This window comes from Hermetia illucens, chromosome 3 (assembly GCF_905115235.1).
Source record: "Hermetia illucens chromosome 3, iHerIll2.2.curated.20191125, whole genome shotgun sequence".
In the NCBI taxonomy this organism is placed as follows: Eukaryota; Metazoa; Arthropoda; class Insecta; order Diptera; family Stratiomyidae; genus Hermetia; species Hermetia illucens.
Genome location: NC_051851.1, coordinates 62,553,973 through 62,579,523, shown reverse-complemented (window position 1 = coordinate 62,579,523; position 25,551 = coordinate 62,553,973). Strand labels below are relative to the sequence as shown.

At 37.7% G+C, this 25,551-nt stretch overlaps 2 protein-coding genes across 4 annotated transcripts in view; one reads left to right on the top strand and one right to left on the bottom strand.

Annotated features, from left to right (window-relative positions):
- LOC119653268 (cytoplasmic polyadenylation element-binding protein 2) overlaps window positions 1–25,551 on the top strand; it is a 575,423-nt gene that overhangs the window by 493,362 nt on the left and 56,510 nt on the right. For 2 of the 3 annotated variants that reach the window (XR_005249669.1, XM_038057889.1), the window contains exon 5: window positions 10,501–10,545. The exons of the other annotated variant lie outside the window; for it this stretch is intronic. Coding sequence is in view for 1 of the 2 variants with exons in the window: in XM_038057889.1 (XP_037913817.1) it covers window positions 10,501–10,545 (45 nt within the window). In the remaining variant the exon portion in view is untranslated. The remainder of the gene's footprint in view (window positions 1–10,500; window positions 10,546–25,551) is intronic. 3 annotated transcript variants of the gene reach the window in all.
- LOC119653269 lies at window positions 10,551–25,402 on the bottom strand. The gene is made up of 3 exons (XM_038057891.1): window positions 24,840–25,402; window positions 23,034–23,239; window positions 10,551–12,184 (listed from the first exon to the last, which is right to left on the bottom strand). The coding sequence occupies exons 1-3, from the start codon at window positions 25,184–25,186 to the stop codon at window positions 10,644–10,646; spliced, it is 2,094 nt and encodes a 697-aa protein (XP_037913819.1). The 5' UTR covers window positions 25,187–25,402; the 3' UTR covers window positions 10,551–10,643.

The following is a 25,551-nucleotide window of genomic DNA, read 5'->3' as shown; positions in this document are numbered from 1 at the left end:
CGTTTGATATATTTTCGGCTAACTTAGTTCCTACTTTCCTCTCCTACTTTTCTGGTTGCTTTTCTGAGGGATATTATCTTACGCGAGAGTATTTTCCTCTACCGATCCTCTTCACATTGATAAGCTCGACTAAGTTTAAACAGTGAATCTATTTAGGTAAGCTGCAACGACATTTCAGCAGCTACTTTCAAGTGGATGTGGTATAATTCGATTTTATGCAATTTTTGATGAGGCGTCTTTCCTGTGTTTTGATATGGTATGGTTCTCAGTTTTTCGCTTTGGTACTCCTGCTTTGATCGATACCACGTGTAGTACTACCTTATGTTTGGGGCATCCTGGCTTAAGCCAGCAAATTGTTTTTTGTAATCTCATTTTATTTTTGACGGGATTGTACTTCAGTTATCATCAATTATTATCAAGACAAGTTTACCAGCCTCCTAAAAGAACTATTGTGTCCCTTTAATGGTCAAATTGTACGTATTAAGGATAATATGCCAATCAAGCCTACAACCGGTAGAAATTTTGAAATATTACTTACTCCTCTAAGTCTTGTAGTCTGGTTATTATTTCTAATTCTATTAAGAATTTTTCCTGATGTCTTGACATACTTTCGACAAGTGCTGGACATTGTTCCAGAATATGCGTGGAGGTTTCATCAATCTCCCCACAGAAGCTACATATAGTGTCTGCAGATATGCCTGCCTTCTTCAGATAATAATCAAGCCTCTAATAACCAGTGAGCACTCCCACTATGATTCTTAGGCTATTGTTGGTAAGATTTAAATATCCCAACAAGCGCTCCTTCATTCCTTTACGCCATGGCCATGAATTCCTTCCCGATTCCATGAAAGGGTTCTATTTCGTATAGCGGCGTTCTTGCTCTTTCATTGCCTGAACTAATATGGCACGGAACCCAGATTATCTAAAGCTTATTCTTCAAGCCAAGTGTACTTGATTTATCAAGGTATTCCCATACCAGTTTAGAGTTCGCCTAGGTTGAGCTAAGTACCTTGATAATCACTTGACTTTTACACCCTAGCCGGTCACCCGGTTGACTATTTGCGTTTCTGTTATTTTCCAATTTCCTTTGTATATATCTTTACGGTTCAAATTCACACTGTTGATGAACATATTCAAACTTTTTTAAATTTGACATAATCTGTGCTCGTTGTTATTAGTTTCATATTGTGATGGGTGTGCTTACTGCCTATTTAGAGTTTGCAGTCTGAAACTTGTTAGCATCATAGTTACAAATTTAACTTGTTTTTTTTTTAAGGAGCATAATTTTCCATTCCACCCCTAATTTTTAGATATATTTTTTAATCGCTTTTCTGCAACTAGATATCTAACTTACATACATTGAGCTGAAATTCATTTTGTAGTTCAACGTTTTCCATTTTCTTAAGCAGCAGTATATGTTCCTTTTTCAACGAAAGTGACCCAAAAGGACGAAAACCTCCTAAACCTTAAACCTATCATTTTAGATTTAAATGCACTTATGATGTTTTGTGAGAATTCAAACAAACAAGAGAATGGTATAAATTATTACATTTCGAAGTGAAATTTTCAAACTCCCGAGTCGATATACTGGCATATATTTGCCTGGTTCCGAATCATAACAATGAAGTCTTCGGTCCCCTAGCGGTGGTAATTCTCTAAATTCGTTTCTGTTATTTCTATACCCCAAAATATTTGCTGGCTTGCAATCCAAGCATTATTTACGTCGAACAGGGAGGACCTGTCTACTTCCATAGGGAGCAACATTAGAAATACTCATCCAAACTCCATTAACATTGGCTTCCATCCCTTATTGCCTCGATTCCAATGGACCATTACTATAACTTATAAATTTTATTTCCACTTGTATGAATAAATAAGCTTCTATCTAAAATAACACTCGAATGATTTCCTGGGTCATGTCTCGAAGACGTCGAATCGCATCCTGAAAATTGTTCGAATCGAAACATTTCGCGACTGGCCTCGATTTTCCACGCCTCATCCTGGTTCCCCGTATGAAATTTAATAATTTCATTTTATTTGTTGTTGTTGTAGGGACGAAGGAGCAAGTATTGTTGGGAGTGTGCTTCAGCTTTTGTTTGTTCACCTTTTGGAAGCTTTTTTCCTTGGGAATTTAACTTTACATGTGCCACCGAATTTATTCAAAGCATTCAGTTCTCATTTACATTCCCTCCCTCGTGGATACCTTTCCGCGCTTCCGCCAGCGTTTCCACCAATATTTCGAGTATATAAAAGCGAAATATTTGAATACAGGTACTTATGTATGGGGTATGCATGTACTTATGTATGGGTATTTCTGTTCCATCAAATACATTGCATAGCCAAGAAATTTTTCTACATCTTTCGGAAGCGATTCAGACTCCCCGATTCATTTTTGTTCTGTGATGGCATTCAGGAGGCATTTCGAAACATTTGCTCATTTTGTACTTACATAAGTTTTCAAGGGGGAGGAAATGTTATTCTGTTTACAGAACGGAACAAGAAAAGAAACCAAATAAGCATTTAAAGCTGATTTGGGAAGCATAGCTCTTAAAGCTGGATTGTGTTGTATATTATGTTTTCCTTGTTCACGGAAAATGCTTCTTCCTCTCACATCTGCTTATTGGAGTGGCTGGTGTCATTGAGTTTGTTTTCCTTGCAAGAAAGATACTGTATTTTGATTTCCACGCAAAGCTGCATAAATGCCCATAAATTACAGGCGACTGGCGGAACGTTCATCCATCGCGACTGGAGTAGGTGTACATGCAAGACATGGTATGATGCTACATACATACATTTGGAATTACATAGGTGGAAAAACTATCGATTCTACCCCAATCCTGTTTCACCCGAACTAATGTTCAATGGGAAAGCTGAAATTTTCCTGAATGAACTTCAATCAGGAGCTCTAATAAACTTCTAGCGTTTTAAATAGATTTCCACAGAAATTAAACTTTCAGAAGTTCATAGCGGAAACACGTGACTCTAAGAACTTACTCCAGAACCAGAGGACTCCGTTGGTTAAGGTAAATATCGTGCCAAAAGTATGAATGTTTTCCTAGTAATTACTTTAGAAAACACAGTCAGCAACCTTAGGGATTTTTCTTAATTAAAATAGAATTAACAACTAAGTTTCCTACCACGCTGTCCCTTTGTTTCTGCCAATGCAGTGCTTATTCTCCTTTAACCTTTTCCTTTATCAACCGTTGCCTTTTCTTCTTTCCTTTCGGGCCAAGTGTCCTTTCAGAATAAAGGATCAAATTTGTCTGTCTTCCATGTTATTATGACGATACATGAAAGGAAGTACTTAAAGTTTTTTTACTTTCTGTACGGATGACCCAAGGAATGAAAAAGGTCATTCGACTAATTAAGGAAGCATTGTAAACAAGGGAAACTCTGAGGGTTTCGAAGAGGAAATATTGGCTTTTTTGGGCTTTTAATTCTAGGGATTGTGCTCATTGTAAATATTTATTGAGTCGAAATTATGTGGAAGATATTTTTAGTTATGATTTTCATAGGCCCACTGCTGGCCTTCTGAATCTGTGCAAATATATTCAAATGGGTTTTCGCTGTGGGATATTTGGCTCTGCTTGAATATATAAAACATAAATATATAGTATGTATAAAAAGAGTCTTTTTTGACAATGTACTCTCAAATTTGAATTTCATTTAAGTTTTACTTTCTCGGGTGTTTGGATAGGGTACACATATATATTCTCTTTCATTTGTAATCGGAGATTAGTATACTAGTCACCTAACTAAGATAATTTAAGCTAAAGAGCACATTTTAGGCGCTCATTGAAGTGAAGAGGGGGAAGTTCGTTGTATTTAAAAATGATAGATTTATCCCCAAAACTCTCTTGAGGTTTCTTTATACAAATGAAAGAACGATATTCGGTATCATCAGGATGAGGCAGAAAAACAGTTGCAAAGTAATATATAAAAGGAGGTCGAAAGAACTAGAGAAAAATAGTGCAAAAAGTCCCCTCAATTTTCCTTAAAGTTTGAATTAAATCTCCCCTTTAATATGTAGAATTCGGTAAGGAAGATCGACTGTTATCGTCAGCAATTTCAGGGGTCATGTCCGCGAACAGTGTTGTTGGAAGTGGAAAAATTATAGTATTAAAAAATGTTCAAAACGATACTAAATAGCACTTGTACAGGAGCTCACTCTGGTTCAAGTAAAAAGACAAGATTTTCACCTTTGCTGTTGTTGTATTTTGTGTCATACCCGTGTATATCGTGAAATGTGAATACCAATATTTTTGGTACGCTATGAAAAATTAGTTTAGGAAAAACAAGGTTGAAGCGCACACATTTAAACATGTCTGAAACTATACAAAGAAAAGGCAAACACATTTGTTTCCACTCAAAGAAGGCAAAGAAAATAAACATAACCGAATGCAATAAAAACGTTGGCACAGCAAGTAAGACGGAAGGATTCTGCTTAATTACCAACCAAATTCGGACTCCAATTTTCGTAATTAAAGGCATTGAGCATGGGGGAGAAGTATCCTTCCTAACTTTCTACACTGCCTACCATTTTTCGAGGAGATATGCTACAGATATTGAGTTCGAACAAATGGTACATATATTAAACCAGATTAAAGTTTACCGAGGGGGGTTGATAATTTCTCCTATCTAGGGTCGAAAATCACAACCGATAACAGCTACAATGAGGAAATCTGCGCACGGTTGTTGTCAGCCAACAGAGCCTATTTCAGCTTACAAAAACTGTTTCGCTCGAAACGTCTCACCATAGGGTCAAAGCTCTTACTGTACAAGACTATGATCTTGCCAGTCCTCATGTATTCCTCAGAGATTTGGATTCTTTGCAAGAAGAATTGCGAATTCTTGGCCGCGTTCGAGAAAAGAATCCTCCGAAGAATTTTTGGCCCCCTACATGAGAATGGACGATTCCATAGCCTACATAACGACGAAATCTATGAGCGATACCATGACCGTCAGGTTGTGGATAAAATCCGGCTCAATAGGTTACGGTGGGCGGGTCACTTAATCCGTATGGATGAGGATGATCCCACCCGGAAAGTCTATAAGGACGATATCTATGGTATTGGACCCTGCCTAAGATGGAGCGACGGCGTGGGCCAGGACGCCAGGCAGCTTTTAGGGATATCGGGATATCGTCCTCGGCGCAAAACCGGGATGTCTGGAGTTCCTTATTAAGGCAGGCATAGACCGGATACCGGTTGTTGCGCCGTTGATGATGATGATGAGGGGGGGAGGTATATAGAGTCGGCGGGTCATTATACTATTGTACTTGGAGTTGTTACCCTCTGGGAAGACAAAGTGTGCTCAAAAAGTGGACCAGTCTACCGTGTACTATATGTCGAGCCATCTTCTTCCAATGTCAAGTTGTTTTCGAACTGTCAGCTTCCGTAGTGCGTCGTCCAACTTAGGGCGTCATTTTATACCTTTTATGGTGTGGTGAACTGCACTCACCAGAACCCCTTACTTTGTTTTTGCGATTTTGAGGAAATATTGAAATACTTCACAAAGTGACGACAGGCAGCGTAACGTTACCACTCCAACTTCAAAGGATTTTTCGAAGGTTCTTCACGGTGAGTAGAGGAAGTCCCCTAAAACACCATCTGGAAGCATACAATGTTTTTTTTCTTGAACTACATAAGTTTAGCCTTTAAACTTTTTGTTTTTTTATTAAAAAATCCACTTTGTCAATTGTCAAATGAATAAGACATAGTTAAATTTTGAACTCGTTTTTGTACAAGAATGTTATTGATTATGAACCTAGGGATGTTTTAGCGTTTTTGAAGCCAACGAACAAAAGCGAAGAATTTTTTGAGCGGATATAACCCCTTAGTGGGATAGAAAATTTACAAAAAAAAAGTCACTAAGTTGGCAGTGCGACCTGCTAACCCGGTTACCCGCATTTCCAAAAAAAATGGGGAAAGGAACGAAATTCGCTACCAATACTTTGGAGCGAAAATCTCGCATCCTCCTACTCTGTCGTTGGGTTTTCTCTTATTAATTTTGCGTTCTTCTTTTGCCAATTTAACAAACCCATATATGCCTCTAAGCCCCTTGGTGCTTGCTGCATGCGGTTTTACAGTTTTTCGAATATTCTGATCTTGCGATTTGTTGGATGTTTACCTTTTGTTCTTTGGTCACTTCTCATTTGTTCACTTCTTGGCACATTAGCTTTAATTTTTTTCAGTCTACCACCTTCTCTGATTCATCCGAAAATTTTCACATACTATTTTTTAATGTATCCTTTTCTGACAATATTCGAAAATGTTCATCCTGCTACTAAAAGTTCGCTCCTACTTTTTCACCATCTTTTTCATCTCTGCTACTCATACAGTGTCACCACTGTTACCAATTCTGTTATTGGCCTGGTTATGATTACGTAAAACGCTGAGACTTCTGAACGCTATTCTATTTGTAAACCAGCGATTTACGGAATTAAGGCTTGTACCAATAGAACACATGACAGAGTGCAATTCAAAAACTCGAACGAAGTTTAATGCACCCTGCAATGAACCAGCTACACCTTTGATTTAGATTCTCCCAGTTTTTTTTTAACTAGAATATATAATTTAGTTTTTGTATTATTTTAATGTGCTATGGTTTTAAGGTGTCAACTAACGCAAATCCTATTCACTAGCGTATCTCATGACCACCCTCCTCATGGGATCTGAATCCGACAGACCATTGAAGGTGCTAGTTATCCCAAAAACTTAATTTTCTTGGATTTGCTTAAGCGATTATTGCATTGAGTAGGATCATTTCTGCTTTTCCGGCCTGTCACCATAAAATTTCCAGTAACATGCTTTGTAAAGAATTCCAGATATCACTAATTTCATTCGGAGTCAACCAATTTGATATTTTTGAGAACTGTCTAACGTCCTGGCCTAGGCTATTGCTCCACAAGAGACAGGGTATCCTGTTCTTTTTCTACCATAAATATTTCCGCAGTAGACTTTCAGGGCTGGGTCATCCTTACCATACCAATTAGGTGACCCGATCGTCGCAACTTATTGAATAGGATTTTATCCATAAACAGAAGGTCGTGGTATTGCTCATATGTTACATCGTTACTTATGCAATAAATTCTTCTAAGGGCTCGCCTTTCGGAGAACGCGAAAAGTTCGCAATTCTTCTCACTAACTTGCGGAGAACTACTTATGCCGAAACAGTTTTGTAATCTGAAATACATGTTGGCTGCTAGCTGTGATTTTCAACCCTAAATAGGATAAACTTTCGTCTTCGTTGTTGGTACTGACGCCACCACCATGTATATTATCTTGCCTTTATTAAATTGCAACCCAAGACAATGCACCGCCTGCTCGATCTGGATAAAGGCAGTTTGTCTGCTCTGGGTTGTTCTTCCTAGCATGCAGCATAGGCTAGCAATTGAGTGAACTGGAAAAATATGGTACCTCTTGCACTTACATCAGCATCACTGATCACTTTTTTCAAAGCCAGGCTGAAAAGGGTGCATAATAGGGCATCCCCTTGTTTTAAACCGTTGTTGATGGTGAAAGGTCTGGGAAATGGTTGATGTTATATGGCCTGGAACATTGGTCAGTGTTATTAAATTCTTCGAGATACTAAATTTTCTCATGGTATAGAGCATAATTTGACGATCTGCCTCGTGTAGTTTATCGTCTTCATATTTCACCAATTCGGATGTAATTCCAGGAACTTTATTTTTAAGCCGATGAATTTTGGTATTATTATCAGCCAACGGTCTTTAGTTGCCGAGACCTCAAACTCGCCGATGTTTTGGTGGTCGAATTGTTCATCGAAACAATCAATCCATCACTCCAATATGCTAATAAGTTCTCAAATCAGACTTCCTTCTTTGTTCGACAGGATAAGTATTGAAATGTATACGGCTTTATCCTGCTGACTTGCGAGCTCCTTGTACAGAACCAGCAGGTTTCCGCATGCATGGCTCGGTATGCAGAATTCTTCCCTTGCGTTCATCATGAAACCAGTCTAGCCGATTTTTTTTGCAACTGATGCCCAGTGTGTTTGTGTCGTTCTTCAGATGGTTGCAAAGATGACTTGCGTTGCCGCATCTTCAGGGTATCTAGCAGCTGCGGTTACTACGACATCCAGTTCCACTTCTCAGGTGTTGCAGAGTTCTTGGCTGTGGATAACCTCAGTGTTAACTTTCACCTGATTATCGTAGGTGGTGTTGCTATTCGAGGCCGAAACACCAAATTAAAGAAATAATAATCATCTATATGTCCTGACGTTTATCAACGCTTAAAGTGAACGACGTTCAATCAACACATGGTCAATTTGGTTCGAAGGAGTCCCGTCTATAGAAACCCATGTTTATTTGTAAATCTCTTTAGGCGTAAGCCAAGCACTTTCAACAACCACTTCGTATGGCACCGATAGTGAGAGTGATCCGCACTCCGCTGTCATTGGTAACTTTTTGCAAGCTGTGGGAGGCCCATCCCAACATGCCTATTCCAATAATTATACCTCAAGGGTTTCTTTCGAAGCGATCATTAGGCCTCAAGAAAGAAAATCTAGTTTTAAAGAGTATTTTTCCAATATAAATAGTTGTGCACTGAAAGGATTAAAGCTACATATGGATATTTCGTCCATTTATATACTCACTGTGGTGGATACTTCTGTCCCCCATATTCAGCCAAAAACGAAATTAGCGTACAAGTTAGCGTGAAAGCTATTCAACCGATCAACTTGAAACTTTATACATATCTAAATAATATGATTGCTTTCTGTATGTTTTTTGACAAGTTAGAATGAAACAAATTTATTAACAAAAAATTATGAAAATTGGATACGAACATTAGATTTGGTAGCGGAACTTTTGGTATTGGTTCAGGGTTTCACAGGTGTTATGCTCCATTGCTCCATTCTTCACCTTTAAGTGATCAATGATGTTTTAGATGTAATCAGAACTATGCTAAGAACTCTCCATCCGGAGCTGGTTTCCCTATCTTGACAATGTAGATGTCAAGGTATCAAATTGTGGTTCAGTTTCTAAAAACTGTAAGTCATTTTCTCTTGTCTCTGTGGAGAGATGCTTCTGAAGGCCTTATGCAGAGCGAATTGACATACTTATAATGTAACCAAAAATACCCATATGGATCATAGTGCGTAAACCAGCTTTTGAGAAACTTCTACCCTTCTTGGACTGTTCTGGACCATGTAATTCCAAGATTACTTACTAGTCAGCACTCGAGGGTTTAATTGCATGGTATGATCTACAATAGCGTTCTCGACCTTTCTCAATGTGTGACCCATCCATTGCCACTTCCACCGGAGGGGGTCACATTTCCAATGTTTCCACCAAATTAAGTATCAATAAGTGCATCCGTTTCCGAGCTTGTGACAGACTGATAGTAAACCGATTTAAATAAGGTTTCGTTTTTCAAAAAATCGTACAAAGTGAAAGGCAAAATATACCTTATTGCAGGCAAACGGAACGGGACGGATTGTTTTCGAACACGGGTCACAGTGACATGGGGGGTTGGGAATGCTTACTGAATTTTTGGAAAATCAATTAAATTTTCCAAATAATGCAACCTTTATTTATTGTTTGGGACAACAGAACAGGCTATTTCGAAAGCCATCCAATATGCAATATGCAAGCAAACAAGCCCAAGAAAGTCTATGCCCCGCTACAAAATACGCCAGGTTTTCGTTTAAAAAAAAACGCATTTTCTTTCATATTAAAATGATTCATCTAAACAGCCCACACACTGCGTAATCCATAAAATTAACAAACTTGGGTTCTCATAAAACTTCAGCAATTAATAAACCTTACTGCAGGACGTATAGGTATTCAGAATGATGAAATATTCGTTGCAAATATCTATAATATCACCCAAAGCTATTTTTAAAGGTCATGGTAACTTTTGTGGCATTTCGAAATCGAATCGTTCCTACATATGTGTCAGGATGATGGACAGTTCCTGTTCTCCTGAACAAGAATCGTGAACCAGTTTGGGCGTTCTTGCTTGCCTTTTTCGCTGTATTACTTTAACGAGGAGGTATAGTCTGAAAAGAAGCAAGCTAGAAATTATGAGCGCCAGGAAATGAACATTTTAAAAGATGTCCCCGATCCTTTTTTGGCTGCGCGAAATATAATTCGATTTTTTGCTATATTTTGTACACATTTGATGAAATAAAGGTCAAAGAAAGCAAAGAAACGTTGAAAATTTTGCTCATGAAATTATACTTCGATACTTTTTTCAAGTTCCGATCTATTATTTCTTACATGGTTTTTTTAGATATACATTCTCCAAATATATTTGTGTGTTGGAATTTCAAACAAGTTTTACTTTCTACCCTAATTTCTCATGTGAGGCATTAATACATTCATCAACACTATATAAGGATGAAACCTTGCCCGTTACAAATCTTTCTCTAAAACATTTATAGTTGGTAAACTTGGTGATTTCTACTTCTGAAGGAACTAATTATCGAACATAATATTTCCATCCGTGTGAACTTTAAATTTTTTGGTAATTTCAGGAAACAATAGGAAATTATTCCCTCAACGTCGAACAGAATATACACGTAAGCACAAAAACAAGCAGATTAACTTGAAACTTTATTGCTAGATTCTTATGGCTACTTACAAAAATTGCATCTTAACTATGTCATTTTCTATGCTCTTACGACTCTTCAACGTCCTCAAAAAGTATAACATCATTTGGTCGTAGGATGCAGTAATACACAATCATACACATTAAAGTTAACACGCCGCTTATCATGCTTGAAGTGAAGAGGAAATCATAAACCCATGAATAAAACTCCCCCGTCCCATGCCATACAAACGTAATGATAAAATTTTCTAGCAAAACTAGCAGAAAGTATCCAATATACATACGGCGAACGTGTCGAAATTTGATTTTGAATTCCAATATTACGAAAATATATATGTAGGCTAAGCAAAAATAAAAAAGGATACGTTCGTATTTGTCCTGAAGACGACTTTCGATGGCTAAGCAAAGTAGCATTAAGCCATAATGGGCACCAATAAGGTAAAGAAATTCCCAAGGATAAAAAACAGAAAATACGGACAACGATATCATTCGCATATAGATGAAAAGGATCCATCCGAAAAATGAAACAAATTTGCCCGCAAAGTCATCCTGTTCGACACCTTCGATCATTTTCTTTCGAGTGGGTAGGAAAAAATCCAACTCGTCATGGCCACCAACAGTCCCACCTGCCGTGCTACCACTAGCCAGGGTTCCCTCCCGTTGTCCCGCACTCGCTTCCGGGTCCGTCTTTGCTTGAAATGGAGCAGATGTCTGATGGGATATTATGTCTCTCGCCAAGGATGCTTCCGTTCTTGGATTTGTCATTTGACTGGCATAGCTGCCACGTATCATGTCATTAGTATTATCCCTTCCAGATTGCGAGGAGGTTTTATCTCTTTCCTCCTGACTTAGAACGCGTTCAATAAGAATACGTGGGGGACGTGGTACATGCTCTTTAATGTACATTTCAGCATTGAGTACTAGCATGTCGGCGTATTGAGATAATCTATTAAGTGGATTAAAAGATAGTCCTTTCCCCTCCGCGCCATCAACTCCTCCTCCCGCTGCCATAGGCGGTTTTGGCGGCGGAATATCTGGAACATAATCAGATCCCATGCTTTGTACTCTTATCTGCCTTGCATTTCCTTGACGTCTTAGAGCTGGATTATTCTCGCCATCGACCGAGGCTGATTCAATTGTACTCCAATCGCTTTCTGGAATACTTCGGCGTCTTGCAACATCTAATTCATCGACTCCTTCAAGGATATTGTCTGCTGATTCTCTGCCGGCGACATTTTGGCTAGCAGTCAAATTTCCACTCTGTGTACTTGTTCCCGGACGTTGAAAAATCCATGCATTATCCTGTGCTTCTACTCCTGTGGAATTAGTTGGCTCCTTGGGTTGAGAAAGTTGTGAATGAAATTTCTGCATGATATGTTCGCTTTCTGGGAATGTTCTTGAAATTTCAGCGGATCTTTTTTTCGATTTTATCAGCTCATCCGTAAGACTACGAGTCCGTTGGAATTTACTTCTACGATGTTGCACGTATTGGTTTGTGGACCATGGATAATGTCGTCCGACGACCTTTTGACTTTCAAATCGTTGATAGGACATGGTTATTACAGCGATGTTGACGAGAGAGAAGACCACGCTGAGCACCTGGACGTTGGCTGTAAGATGTTCAGAATGGAATTAGTTGATATATTCATAGGATGGAACTAAAAGTAATATGGAATGGGGGGGAATATGGAATATGTTTTTTCATTTTGTTTGTTTTTGAAAAAGTTGGAGTAATGTTGCGTAAAAAGTTTTGATTAAAAATAATTGATAAAATAATTTTCTCCACAAACGTAAACTTAGGACCCCACACAAATTCTCAATTCAATAAGTTAGAAATCATCATCATATAGTATTATGAAAGTATTATTAATATATTGCTGCTGCTATTGATTTGCTGACACTAGATGCAATTCCCAGTTTTTAGACCATAATTGAAGATATTTTCTTCCTTCATTAGAAATCTATAAAAGCTCATACTGTAAAATATTCAGTTCTTCCATTGCTTCCATAACATATCAACCTACCAGTCTAAAGTGCTCTATACTAATACTCGCGTAAATGGCTCTCATTCAACACTAACCAATTCATTATTGTCATAATTAGCATCAATCTTGCATCGAAAACCTCAGCCTTTTACATTTATAGCCACTTAACTTCATGAAAGAAAGAAATTTGTTGTATACACATTAGTGCGTATATTATATACAAAATAACCACAACGAGGCTCTTGTAAAGGTGGTAAGTACCAACTTGGACCTTGACATAGTTATTTCGCACATGGAGCACCACCATCGTACACGACTCCCAGCTGTTTTTATTCGAAAGGAAAACCCAGCATTGGTTGGTGAAAGGTGTCAGAAACACATAAAAAATTCAGTTTTTATTGTTTTTATTTATTTATGTTAATTTGTATTTATCTTTTTAAGTTAACTGTCAGATCATCTGAAAATTTCAATATCAAGTTTAAAATAAAAATCGATCTGAGGAAAATAAATTAGTCGAGGTTAAGCTAAGGTTAATTCTCTTTAATGGGCAAATAAATAATGTATTGGACAGAATTCGTTGAATAAATTTGAATTTCATGTATAGATAATTGCAAGAGGAACCGCTTTGGAGTAAAGAGGATCGGAAAACCAGGTCAAAAGTACGTAATGGGATTTCGACGCTAGCACATATGATTTGAGAGATCTATTCCAAGTGCAAGCGAATCTTCGTACTTTTTTTTTCAATGGACTTTAAACGATGCATGCAGCACTCCAGCTGCATTTTCAGTACACAACTTCGCACTTGAAAGTTTTCCTGCTGCAAAATCTATTTTTTGATACTCCGAATTTGGGAATTAGAAAAATTTGCATTTTATTTGTCTAACTTTGAATTGCGGGCAGGTTACTAGGGGTTTTCCATTCAGTCATTGAAAATGCCAACACATCAAAAGTTTTTTGATCCTAATTGATACTGTTGAAGTTAACTTGCGATGGAGTGGATAGGAACTCACTCATGTTGAACTGATGTAAAACTACTTTGCCACTATCATTTCTACACTATCATGCAATCGTGAAACTAAGAAGGAAATTATTGTGGTTTCGATTTAATGAATGGAAAACGAAATTGCAATAAAGTGCAGCCTCAACACGCATTTCATATGCAATAGAAGCCCAGTCAAAGACAGTGAGTGAGTAATATTAACGGTGGTCGCTCAAGGAGGACTTTAGGCAGAACCATTCTGTTGTCCTAAGTACGGGCAAGACGAAAACAATCAATAACGCTGGAAAGATTTTCACGCAGGTAGAGGAGAAATTTGTCCATAGCGCACTTGAGTTAGGAATAAGAATAAGTGAATGGTATACGGAAATAGTTCCCAAAACTATATCTGACGTCACCAAAGTACTCTCCTTCCCTAGCTTAACCGAAAACTCCGCCAATACCGACGGCCTAGTTGATACCCAATACCCGAGTAGAAGTTTACTTACTTGCTTACTCATAGCCATAGGGAACATTTTTTCGACATTTTTCAACAATACCGGGTAGCGTAACTCCTCTTCCCCCAAAAATGAAACCATTTCGCCATTATTGTGTTGACAACTGTTGACCCAAAATCATCTGTTCCGAAAAGTGTCGACCCAATCTACCACCAAGTACGAAATCCACGAAAAACCTCCAGTGAAAATTTTTAACAGGATTAAAACAGTTTGTGGGGGTTGCCCACTACAGGCTTGACCCGTCAACAAAGAAAAGACGGTCTTAATGGCGCAGCACCATTTCACCCTTCGGCAAAAAATTCAGAACCTCAATCTCACCCAATAAAAATAGCGCCTTTTTCTGATCTTGAACAAATTGGAAAGGGTAATTCAGGATAAAATAATGGACTCACTGGCAAAAAGAAGTTTCCTGCTGCAAAACAATTGCTGACCACCCAAGGCCAACGCCACGAAGCAACTCCAGAATTCGTTTGGGTGGAACGTTTTGAACCCTCTGAAGATGAAGTACAAAATTTATGTTCGCTGCTCAGCAGAGTCTCTTCTCCTTTATAGCTAACTTAAAGACCCTTTAAGTTGCTTTATACGTTTGTCCTTTCCTTCTTAATAAGTTTTACCTTCTTTACATTAAGGCAGTTATGGACTATTTTGCTGGGGAATGTAAAAAGCTCTCTCTATGCAAACTTGATCACATCTCTCCGAAAGTTTACCCGTCGCTCTGTTTTGCTGGCCGGCTTTACTGCATTATAATTTTTCGGCTTCCAGGTTTTCTACAAACTACTTTTCTAGATTATTTGGGCAGTTCTATGATAGGAGCGAAAAGAAATAATTCTGTGGCACTAAAAAATATATAAAGACGATTCTCAAAATCTTCCGCAACAACCTAGTTGTGCAACTCGCCAACCATACTGCCGGAAAATAGAAATGCTGTCTCTGCCTAATGAACCGCACGAAAATAGGTCCACTCTTTTAGTGTTCTATATCTGAAGCACATAACAGTCCAAAATTCCCTTACGTCCCATAGGGTTGAGTTGATCGGTGCCGCCATGCAAAAAAAAACAAGTCGGAATACCGGAAGCTCGCGCTTCGGATATAAAGGTTTTGTGTCCATTTTATCTAAGAAATTTTAACGCACATTTTTCTATCCGTATATAGCTACAAATCCAATATAATCCTTCATATTTTTCCAAACTACGAGACATACCTACACATTACACCCATAGATATTACGCTCACCCTAAACAAACAAACTGCCTATTTCCGAATACTGTACACATATATTTTGTTAAGGGAAAGTCGCACCGCGTCCTTGAAGAACTATATAAATTGATCGTACCCATATTTCCGATTTACTTCTTATATCTATCTGAATTAGGCTCTACCCGCAAAGTTCATTAGCTGGCATATACTCTATACCTACATACACACATGTCTCGTTGGAATAATTGATATTCACATACAAATGAATAAAAAACTAAAACAAAATAATCCTTTTCCACCCAATCCATACGAACTTACTTCGTTGTGGTATTGACGAATTGATATCTGATGATGACGTCATGCAGGTTGTAGAATGCACGAAATTCACAAAAAATTGTAAAGTTTTACCCCCTATAACTTTGTTAATAACCGCTGGATTTTCTTCAAACTTAACCAAATTGTGCACCATGCTCTTCATTATACCTATGCTAATTTTTGTACTTCTTGGATGAACATAAGGAGGGTGCCGGGTAAATTTCTAAAATGTAGAAATATACTATTATTAACTTTATTTGTGTAGATATCGGAACCGGATATATTTTGAGGCCTAGATTTCGGAGAGATGCACTACTGTGATTTTTTTCAGATTTTTCGGTTGGATAGGTTCTGAGAACGAGACCTGTTACACTTTTTGATGGTCATATTTTGAGCCCTCACTCCCCTATGTTTCACCCAATTTCAAATATTGAACCAGTTTCGAAAAGTACTAATTGAGACCTTTAATTTGATACCCCACATGGCTACATTCTGTAAAAAAAAATTTTGCAGCCTCCTTTCACATGTATGGGGAACCCCCCCTTAAACTTAACACAAAATGGCGCCAATTGCTGCATGTAAAGGGAACGGCAGATCACATACTTTTACCAATTTTCGTGACAATCGGTCCAGCCGTTTCCGAATAAATCGGCTGTGACAGACAGACAGACAGACAGACAGACAGACGGACAGACAGACAGACAGACAGACAGACAGACAGACAGACAGACAGACAGACAGACGGACAGACAGACATCGAATCGATTCTAATAAGGTTTTGTTTCACACAAAACCTTAAAAAGAAGTTGACGTGACATCAAAAACCAGTTCCCAGGACGCGATGATATTGCAGGCGCGATCTACTGAGATGACATTATGCAGTCGTTCCTGGCATCCAAGTGATGAATTATCATAGTCGGGATGTTCATATCGTTGGTTCCGATATGTTCATACCGTTGCTTCTAATGGTCAAATTTACATCTATCGTCAAGTACGGAAAAATTATAAAAATAAAGTCTATTGTTAGATCTATTCGTCGTGCAATTCGCACGCGGCGCGAACAGGATGAAGTTCCGAGTGCGAGTGTTGGAATCAGAGAACAGAGTAGCACCTTCATTTGTCCATTTATCCTCTCGATGCAGAACGAATGTAAAAATGTTCGGATAATCGAATGACAATCTTCATTTCACAGAAAGATGAAAAATGCACTTCCCAGAAGCTCGGCTGGCACTACCTCCAAACTCCCCTTTTAACTCATATGTTACTGAAGTAAAGACAGGAAAACGCTAGTGTGTAAGGTGGGATGCCAGTGACGCTTAGGAACACTTGCTTCATAGAAAAAGGCGTGTAACAAACATTTGCAAATGAAGTGTAGCGCACGAATCCTAGCTAAGTGTACATTTGAGAAACTGATATGTCATCATCCAACAAAACAAAAAAAATGCTGGTATTGAGAACCTTCGCTTTGTTGGCATTTATCTTCGCTCAGCTTTCCTTGCTTTTTGGTCAAAGCTCATGATTGATAAAGTGAAATCTGAATTTCACCTCCGTGTGTAACCTGACAATAGCGATATAATACTAAAGAAGGGAGTGAGTAGTTGTCGCCATAGGTCTATATGTACATGAAATGAAAATGTTCATAGGTGCAAAAAAGTTACATATTTTTATTATTGGAATAGATTACAATCATCAGAGACGATATTGCGTGTAATGTGAAATTTTGTAACATCTTAATGTCCCAGCATAGCATCCGACGGGCACAATGCTTCTAAGGTCTTCGAATTGGAGGAGGTAATCGAGTGTTAACAACCAACCAATACTATTAAGCGAGTTGTCAACCATTTCAACTTTTAATCTAGGACCAAAAACAAAAGATCATTAAGAATTCTGTGCTTAGCACAATGAGCGCAAAATTAAAGGAAGTCACGGTCTACGTTAGTAAGAAACCTTGAGTACAAACTACCATCACTCATCGCTCATACCTGGTTCGTGACCTAAAACGTTTGAAATTACATCCATGCAATGGTGGTGCAATAATTATCACTACCTACCCTTCCTTCGTGAGAATGAAGGTTTTAAATAATGTGTCTTTTAGTAATTAAGAACGGTTTAATCGTACAGGACACATTAGTGCTCATAATTACCGGTTTTGGTCAACGTGATATCTCCCCTTTGGATCAAGAAAGCAATCTTCACTCCAGGGAAGTAACGTATAGTGTGCCGCCGCTATAAATTGCAAAGTCAATTTTTTCACATAAACGGGAAAAGCAGAAACGTATCGTGAAATCACTACATAATTTATTGGAATGTTACAAGGGATTGTTGTTTTCAACAGAATGACGCACCAGCGCACAATATCGTGAACGCCCTGGCTTTTCTTTATAATTTTTTGGTGAACGGGTCATATGAAAGGCCAGTAAGGAGTTCTAATATATCGTCCCCCTTTGGCCTATGGGACTATCGAGCGTGTCCTTCCATCAAAGGAAGGAATGGAAGGTCGAATCACATATGAAACTATGGCAATCACACCTATATTAGGTGTGGGAAGGAAAAAGTGTCCCGTAAGGTACCCATACATATAGCAAAGTATCGAGTTTGAGGCAGAGAACATATTCAGCAGTTTTTCTGTGTATTTTTATTTTTGAGTTCAATTTTATGTATTTTGATTCCTTAAATTGCAAAATAAATGAGAATCCTCCCATATTAACATTTAATGGACGGATCACATTTATTTACATTTTTTTATTCTGGTTTTCCAGAAGGAATTTGTTGATTGACATTTTTAATTGCCTTTTCCTTATTCTGCGATAACTTTTGTTTTCTTTCCTGTTTTTTTTTCTTGTTGCCTCTACTGTCACTTTTCTGGAAATATCTGTCTGCCGAACCTGCTTTACACTTTGGCATTTTAGGTACTATTTCTAAGTAATATTGGAATTGGAAATGGAAAGCGTAAGAGAATTTTCGGTAGTAGATACGCAAATCGGTTCGGAAATTTAGAGTAGGGTATGTAGGAAAACTATCACATTTCCAAGGGTTGAATGAAATGTTATAATGAAGTGCGTATTACCCTTCAACATATTATCATACTTTCGAAATATAGATATACTTCCCATCCTTGGAAGGTTTCGATCATAAAATATAGAAGGTTGTATCCGCATCCAATTCCCCACATTGGGCTCCAGCTTGGGTCGCTTTCAATTCTCGATCTTCTATCGCTTCTTTAAGATGAATTTATGCAGAAAACAGAAAATTGGAATCGGCTATTCTTTTCATATTCGAATTTTACGCTCAATTATCCATATAAAAAAATTATTCTATATTTTTCCGATTAGCAAAAGTGGTCTAACTTTGATATCAGAATGGGGGATATAAGCACTACAATTGAGCGAGCAGCCAAGCTCAGCCTCGATCGACCTGACCCATTTATCAAAACCGAACCAGTTGAAAAGTGATTCCCTGGAAAGAGCGACTAAGATGGAAACCAAGACACAATAGATGCGGAGTATGAAAAGCTGGTCAAGTGAAACAATATTGGAGATGGGGGCGATTTTTAGTCGAAAAATTGATTGCACACACCTTCCCAGTTGATATTCTATTATAGTTTGGGTGGGTTTCTACGGAGTTAGCTTTTCTGTTTCTGCAGCAAACCATTCTTGAAAGCTATCAGCTCTCCAACCTTTTCAACATGTTTGCTTTACTACGTAAGTGACAGGACAAGACGTCACTAGCTTGTAAGAGAAGAGTCAAAGGTGTATCGAAGTTTCAAAATGAATGCGCCTTTGTTGTTAAGGTTTAATTTCCGGGGAAAAAGAAAGCAAATAGGATTAATGTTTATGGGCAATTAAGGAAGCATCACAAATTAGTGTTTATTTTTTTCTAAATAACTTCATACTGCCTTAAATTTCGTAAAATGTTTTTTGCAAATTACATCTGTGTGCAACACTGCATAAAAGTATATCAATAAATCACAAATCTATAGTAAACAAAGCAATAAAAATATTTTGGAAAGCGTTTTGCAAGATGACAACGGCATTCGCCTAAATATGTATGTGTCTCGGCAAATACTTCACGACACCCAGGACACATACCAGATGTGTGCATGTGAAACTACTGTTTTCCTGCGAAAATGAAACATCTGTTGGAAAGAAAAGCAAAGATGCCTTTATTGAAAATATTTTCCATTCACAGCAATATATTTTTCAAGTTCCGTAAGCTTACAAAAAAATTTGGTCATTCAGATCCGACCATTCATCAAGCAAATTTTCAACCTGGTAATTTTTGACGTGCTTCCCCCTTTAAAGACCGTTTTCGCTGACTATGTTGACTATGCTGGTTGTCGACAATCGACCCTTGATTTTTTCGGTTTTGATTTTCGAAATAAATTCCTTTTTCGTCGTCCGATTCGATTCGATGGAGAAAACCCTTTCTGTTGAATCGCTGAAGCAAAATCTCTGATGTGTTCTCCCTGTTCCGAATTTGTATCTCAGTCAATTATTTGGGTACCCTCTTTCGCGATTTGTGAGTTTTGCCCAGAGCGTAGAATCGTCGTAAATAGCGCACCGATTAGCAATATATCTGCCTTTTTCTGTTAATCTAAAAGTATCATTTTCACAGAAAATGACTTCCAGTTCTGAGTCTTCATACTTTTTTGGCGGCCACCTTCTTCATTACGTATGTGAAGATCGCCATTTTGAACACACATCCGTACTGTCAGCTTCAAAATCACACATTTTTATAAAAATATCATACTAGACTTTGTTATAGAAATCTACCAAAAATATTTCATACGAAAATACTGTTGATATCTCTACGTAATAAGGCGTAAACAGCGGTTTCATATGCGCACACTAGCAGGTGGCTGTTTCAACGGAGCTTTTGCGAGGAAACCAAGTCAGATTTTTTAAAGGAAACAGAAGCTACTCGATTGTCACTTTTGATAGTGTTTAAACAGTGTTCGTAGACAACAATGAAACAATCCTTAAGTTGTATGATATGGGACACCTTCAGATATGTTCCGCAAAATTTTTCAAATTTTACTGAGGACTATTAACAAGCAGATGTTAGAGAGCATTCTAGTGGAGATGGTACCTGTGCGCTGCAGCCTAATTTATTATCGTGTCGTGACAATCTCTATAGCGTTTTACATTATGTACGTAGTTGGTGATAATTTCGCATGTCCATGTAATCTGTTGCAGGGTTCACAATCGTAAAGAAAGAAAACCGGACCAAGGGTAAATTAATCCATTTTCGCCTGAATGGCCAGAAAAGAATTTCTAATTAAGTACATATTATTTGCAAAGGGAGAGAGGGGATCAAGTAAATAGCATAATCTATGCTTAAAACTAAGAACATATGTATACAGAATAAAAAACAAACTACAGAGCGTTATTGGACATGAATAGCTTTGGGATCGGTAGTGCGAGTAGCTGTCGGGCTCAGTTACTTCAAAATAATCCCGCGATGAAGGTAATGCAAAAAATAAGATCCGTTGAGGCAGAGCTTATGAGTGCAGAGTTTGAAAAGGGTACACATTGCCAGAAAGATTCGGATAACGATTAAGGGTGCAGGGCCGAGAAGGATAGTCCACACACAAAAAATTATTTTTGAAAAAGAGGGGATTGGATGAATTTTCTTTGTACAGCTTCCAGAGCAAAGCAGTCGAATTTGCGGAAAATGGACGCAAATTACAGAGTTTTATTAAGGAGGACTAGAGAAAGAGGAATGTAAGATAAAACCATATATGTATTTTGGAAGCGCAAATGATGATGTCGATGGAATAGGAACTGAAACGACGTCGAAAGTTACATTCAGATTTTGAAAGGAGCTTAGAAATAATAATGATGATGAAGATGACCGTGTTTCCCACTACCAGCAAATACAACTTAATTCGTTAAATATCTCACTCTACAAATGAATCATACATAAATCTTGAATTTAAGGGATCTGTATACCGAAAACTTGATATCAGTTACATAGATTCCTTCTGATGGTTTTCGTGCCGGTAAGGAGAAATTATAGAGCTCCCGGCATATATAACCTTGTAGCGGCTTCCGTAGAGGTGAGGCAGCATCTAATGAGTTGCTTCTGCGTTGATGAAACCGCAAGTCATATAAAATTGATTTATTTATGATTGCTTATAGTGAAGTGGAAACTTCCATATATTCAGAAGGAGCTGGTGTAAAGCTGACAATCTCCGAATATCAGCAGAACCTACTAATTAAAAAAACAATGAAGAATATATGTGCAGATTTAATGTTTAACTCTCTTACATCGACTTATGCAATCCGAAAGAATAATAATAATAAAGAAATAATGTTCCGGGCGTTAATACTGTTCACCTCTGGGTTGGTGAGCACGAGCTTATCTCAAAATCGATTATTAAAAACCTTCGGGTAATAATCGGTGCAGTTCAGTGCAGGGAAGTTTTATGCAGTAGAGGCTAGTTCATATCTAGCGCAGATGATGCTTAACATCTTATAGTAGAGGTGGTGAGATCAATCCACTCTGCTATACGCAGCTCCTGTCTGGCGAAAGATTGAACAATGTCATGAACTGAATCAGGGTAAGAGGAGATGATGAGATTAGAGGGCGATTTGTATTGTATAACAATGGCCACGATCCAGAAAAAGATTCCAAGAATGTTGGATGCATGACCTAAATGTAGTGGTATAGACCAAAGCTCCCCTCGAAGTAATACTTCACGGTGGTCCCGCTGGGGAATGGGGGAAGAAGTAGAGGAGTTTTTATGAGTACTCACATATCAGATATGATGTAGCAACCTGACGCAGTAGCACTATTCTAAAATGTCCATCGCCATCCAGAAAAAGGCTATAAGCCTAGGTACAATAAATAAAATAACGAAAGCAATGTTCTAAGCTCTTAGCTGCTTAGCTTCCCTGGGTGACAATTATCAACTTGCATGATAATTTTGGCCACCCACACTCTATGTTCATTACGCATGTTTATTGAATTCTGTCAATATTGCAAAGGCTTCCTTAAGTCCAGCAGACCAATGTAAAAACCGTCGTAAGACTGATATGTTTTTTGTTACATGATTTAATACTCACACATAAATAACTCCCATACAGTGCGTGGTATCTTAAAGCCAATGCTATATACTTTTATGAAAATATATTGTTTTTTCTATCCTAGCACATTTTGTAAATTAGGTGATTGTTCTTCATCTATACCAATCAATCCTGTTTCCGTAACACTGTTTGAAAACCCAACTCTTATAAATCCTTTCTTCGTCGTGGTGTACATATTGTTTGTGGTGCTCCTTGCGTCAAACTTTCCTGAATCTAACTAACGACCCCTTGTATCTCCTAGATTTCACTATGGCTATCCTAAATTAGTTCTTCAAATTTCTGTGTGGATTACAACTCTGGGAATTCAACTATCGACAATAATAACAATAGCAGGCATTATATTTACATTTACTTCTACTTTGCATCAAACAGGAACTTACTTGTCTCATAATTCCGAAATATATCCTTTCTTAGTAAAATGAATAGTTGCAAAATGACTTGAGGAGCGGCCTGAAAGTAAGCTTGTGTGAACCGATATAATTCAAATGGCGATGTTTCAGCTGCTTTAAGCAGACTATGATGTCGCTCATAAGTGTCGTCATCATGGAAAAGCGATTCCACAGACCAAAATATTCTCCGACAAAACCTTCAACGAAAAACAAAGACGATATTATAATATTACAAAAATTATTTGGGTTGTTAATGCTCCCAAAAAATTTCAAAAATTTATTGAATTTTCACTGAAACTGCTTTTGTCCTTTCGGAGGAAATATTTCAGGGTATTAGAGGGGCAGACAGGGGGAGTATTCATTTTGTATTTAATTTCTTATTGTTTTCCTGTTTCATTGGATTATTCGACGGCAACTTATGTAGTCATCGATGCCCAACGTTCTGAACGATATAAGATGCCAACATTGTTTGTAACCTGTTAGGTAGGCGAATGATGAGGGTCGTACATAAACGACAAAGCTGCACCTTAGGCTAAAACCTACCTCACTTCAGTTCCGAGAGCAAGAACTTTCAATGGGACGACATTTGGCATTAAGAGACCGGGACTTATTTCAAGTAAAAATGGGGGGAGGGGGGGGGGGGGGGGGGAGTTTAAATGAAGGCGAAACGAATAATGAAAAATTTAAAGCAACAAAACAGAAAAGGTATTTCATGATGCGCAAAGAAGGAGTAGCTGCCAGGAACATGTTTTGGGATGATATTCATTGAACTTCCATTGTCCTGGCAATAACAAACGATTCTTTATTAATTTTTGATTAAAGAAAGTTTGGTTCTGCGTTCGCTCCCCGTTACCTTCTTTGTGGGAGTACTTGCAACTGATTTAATTTACAAGGAATAATGTATGTACTGCATGTTTACATCTCATTGACATTTTGAGAAACGCATAGCCTTTTGAATTGAGTGCTTCAAAAAATTCGAATAATAAAGTCGAGAGAAGTGTGTTTACGACTGTCTGGATACCTCCACAAAGTTAATTTATCTACTCGTAGAATCATCTAGATTCAACAAGCCCTGGATACAATTCCATAGTAATTTTCTGAGCAACAACAAGCAAATAACAATTGCGGGAGCAAATTTATCGACCATTAGCATTGGTTCCAAAGTTTTCCATGAAAATGATGCTAAAATATAAATAAACAAAACCCTGAAGGCATCAAATAGAAAGTTCCGCTTCAAGTTTATTAATGCTATGAAGAGAAAGCAAGTACTTTGAATAAGTTCTTTTGGATACACGAGCGAAGTCAGACATTCCTTCTTTGAAATGTTAATAGGCTTGAAGTTAAAAATAGAACCCTTCGCAAAAATGTTATAGATGTTTTTCACGTCATACATCTGTCCATTATCTGCTACACTTCTGCGAACAAGATCTTAGTTCCAAGAATATTTCGAACAACCATTGGGTTCATCAACTCTGACATTTTTGAATGTACTCGTACCTCTGTAGCTTCAAATTTCACGCTTCAATTGATTCTAATTTTTTTCCTTCTTATCTTCTATAAGTATTTAAAATAATATTTATAAAAGATAATCTTTACTTTTAAAGTTCTGTTTGCATTTCCCGGCATCTTAGAATATATCATTTTAGATGGGCATATACTTTCTGAGTGCAGGCAATTCCTGAAAATGAAAACTTGTTACATTTGAATATACATACATATAAATACATGTCCAGATAATGGATCCAATTCATTCTTAAGGACTAAATGTTTGTAAAGCTATATATTGAATTTGTTTACCTCAGTATGGTACCAATAGGAAATAAAGTCACATTGAGTATTTGTCTGAACAAAAACTTTGCCGATTCTGCGTTACACCCTTTCGATTCCGGCCATTGCCAAGGTGACGTAATAATTATAATGAATGTTACAATTGGCGGTAATAACACTAACATTAGGGTAAGCCATGCATAGGTATCCTCATGATCGCGGAACAGCTGGATTGTCACACCGATATCCGCTAGAAATTGGATTAGATACGCCACTAACTCCAAACTAGCCGGAACTAAAAACGTGAATAATATCTTTTCTCGTGTTTGAATTTTGTATCCCAAAACATGTTTGGGAACTCCATCCAGGACGTCCATTCTTGAGAACTTGTCAAAACACTTTCACCACTCGGCACGCTTCCTTTTGAACGTCACTAACATTATGTGAAAGGGTTCTGAAAATTCCCCTCGTTTTCGATGCAAAAACAATTGTTTTAAGTTAACAACAAATCGACTAATGACACAAAGTACATAATTCTTCGCAAGTGAGTAAGGTGCGTTATCAATGGGTTGGCGCAGATAACGTTCCATCAGATAAGATAATTTTCACTACAATGAATCAGATGGTGATGTTTTCGTGGTCAAGTTAGTAACGTAATTGCTAGAAAAGCTCTCAATTGGATAACACGGAGGTATATAAAGTGAATGAAATAATTTTCTTTACAGAGAGTACTCTCTGTAAA

Bases quoted from the DNA above. Each gene is read 5' to 3' on its own strand.
- LOC119653269 (XM_038057891.1), bottom strand. From the start codon at position 25,186: ATGGACGTCCTGGATGGAGTTCCCAAACATGTTTTGGGATACAAAATT. The intron at 23,240-24,839 runs GTAAACAAATTC...TTTTCGTTGAAG, and splicing joins CCTATTGGTACCATACTGAG to GTTTTGTCGGAGAATATTTT. The intron at 12,185-23,033 runs GTAAGTTCCTGT...AACATCTTACAG, and splicing joins ATTTCGGAATTATGAGACAA to CCAACGTCCAGGTGCTCAGC.